At 45.1% G+C, this 1,999-nt stretch overlaps 1 protein-coding gene across 1 annotated transcript in view; it reads right to left on the bottom strand.

Moving 5' to 3' along the window:
• The window catches only part of LOC130587520 (U4/U6 small nuclear ribonucleoprotein Prp31-like), a 13,196-nt gene that overhangs the window by 1,753 nt on the left and 9,444 nt on the right, over positions 1-1,999 (bottom strand). The window contains exons 8-10 of the mRNA XM_057388502.1: positions 1,700-1,772; positions 211-339; positions 26-124 (exon numbers count right to left, since the gene is read on the bottom strand). Of these exons, the coding sequence (XP_057244485.1) occupies positions 26-124; positions 211-339; positions 1,700-1,772 (301 nt within the window). The remainder of the gene's footprint in view (positions 1-25; positions 125-210; positions 340-1,699; positions 1,773-1,999) is intronic.

Here is a 1,999-nt window from a genome sequence, read left to right as displayed (position 1 = left end):
CCCCCTAAAATCCCCCAATTCCCACCTGCAGGGGGGTGAAGGCCACGCTGGAGGCCGTGCCCGAACTGCGATCCCGAATTGTGGATTTTCCTCCATAAACCACGCTCTGCTTCTGCAGCGTCCTCTGYGAGGGTTCATCAACCATTAATTATGCTAATTATGCTAATTAGGGCGGGTTATAATTAATTAAAGGGGGTTTTGATGAAGTACCTGAAGGGTTTTGCTGATTCGGGCCTTGGTGGCTTCGTTGACCTGGGTTTGGCGAACGCGGCCACTGCCGGACTTGCCAAGGTGGCCCAGGCTAAAACCGAGATCTTCCTGGTAGGCATCTTCCTCGATCTGAGGGGAAAAAGTGGGAAAAATGGGGAAAAATGAGTAAAAAATTGGATTTTGGAAAAATAAAAGAGATTTGAGGGGGAAAAAGTGAGGTTAAAGGGGGAAAATGGGGTTGAAGGGCCCAGGAGGCCCAGGCTGAAACCGAGATCTTCCTCGATCTGAGGGGAAAAATGGGGTTAAAAGTGAGAAAATTGGGAAAAATTAGTAAAAAATGAAATTTTAGAGGGTAAAAGTGGGGTTAAACTGGGGAAAAGGTGGTTGAAGGGGCCCAGGTGGCCCAGGCTGAAACCGAGATCCTCCTGGTAGGCATCTTCCTCGATCTGAGGGGAAAAATGGGGTGAAAAGTGAGAAAATTGGGAAAAATGTGGAAAAAATGGGATTTTCGAGGGTAAAAATAGGGGTAAAGGGGGGAAAATGAGGTTTAAGGGCCCAGGTGGCCCAGGCTGAAACCAAGATCCTCCTGGTAGGCATCTTCCTCGATCTGAGGGGAAAAATGGGGAAAAATGAGTAAAAAATGGGATTTGGGGGAAAAAGAAAAGATTTGGGATGGAAAAAATGAGATTAAAGGGGAAAAAAATGGAGTTTAGGGAGTCCCAGGAGGCCCAAGCTGAAACCGAGATCCTCCTGGTAGGCATCTTCCTCGATCTGAGGGGAAAAAGTGGGAAAAACAGGAAAAAATGAGGGAAAATGGGATAAAAACCCAGGAAAATTTAGTGAGAATGAGTAAAAAACATATTTTAGGTGAGTTAAAGGGAAAGAAATGGGGCTAAAGAGGGGAAATACGGGGTTCAAGTGTCCCAGGAGACCCAGGCTGAACCCAAGTTCCTTCTGGTAGGCCTCTTCCTTGATCTGAGGGGAAAACAGGATAAAAAATGGCAAATCTGGGAAAAAGTGAGGAGAGAATGTGATTTTAGGGGAGCTAAAGTAGAAAAAATGGGGTTTAAAGGGGGAAAAATGGGGTTTTAGGGGATAAAAAATGGGGTTTAGGGCTCCCAAGAGGCCCAGGCCCTTCTGGTAGGCCTCTTCCTTGATCTGAGGGAAAAATGGGATAAAAAATGGGAAATCTGGGAAAAAATGAGGAGAAAATGAGATTTTAGGGGAGTTAAAGTAGAAAAAATGGGGTTAAAGGGGGAAAAATGGGGTTTTAGGGGTGAAAAATGGGGTTTAGGAGTCCCAAGAGGCCCAGGCCGAAGCCCAGGCCCTTCTGGTAGGCCTCTTCCTTGATCTGAGGGAAAAAAGGGATAAAAAATGGGAAATCTGGGAATAAATGAGGAAAAAAAGGGATTTTAGGGGGGCTCAAAAGGGATTTAGGGGTTCCAAGGGGATTTTGGGGGGTTAATTAGCGTTAACTAGGGTTAATTACCTCCCCGAAGCTCATCCTGTTGGCCTGCTTGCGGATCTCCGTCAGCCCCAGGCGCTCCTTCATCTTCCGATATCTGCATTAATTARAGCCTAATTAGGGGTTAATTAGGGGTAATTGGGGGGCTGAATTAATAATCAATCAGGGATTAATTAGGTATTAATTACAAGTCCATTAGAGCTGCACTATGGGGTTAATTAGAGGTGAATTGGGGGTTTTATAGGGGTCAATCAAAAATTAATCAGGAAATAATCACTGATTATTCACGGATTGATCAGAGTCTAATTAGGGATTAATTAGGAA

The sequence above is a fragment of the Malurus melanocephalus genome, unplaced genomic scaffold, assembly GCF_030028575.1.
Source record: "Malurus melanocephalus ecotype Western Australia unplaced genomic scaffold, MMel_1.1 scaffold_2032, whole genome shotgun sequence".
Lineage (NCBI taxonomy): Eukaryota > Metazoa > Chordata > Aves > Passeriformes > Maluridae > Malurus > Malurus melanocephalus.
Note: the sequence above shows the minus strand (reverse complement) of the source record. Positions and strands in the feature narration are given on the sequence as shown.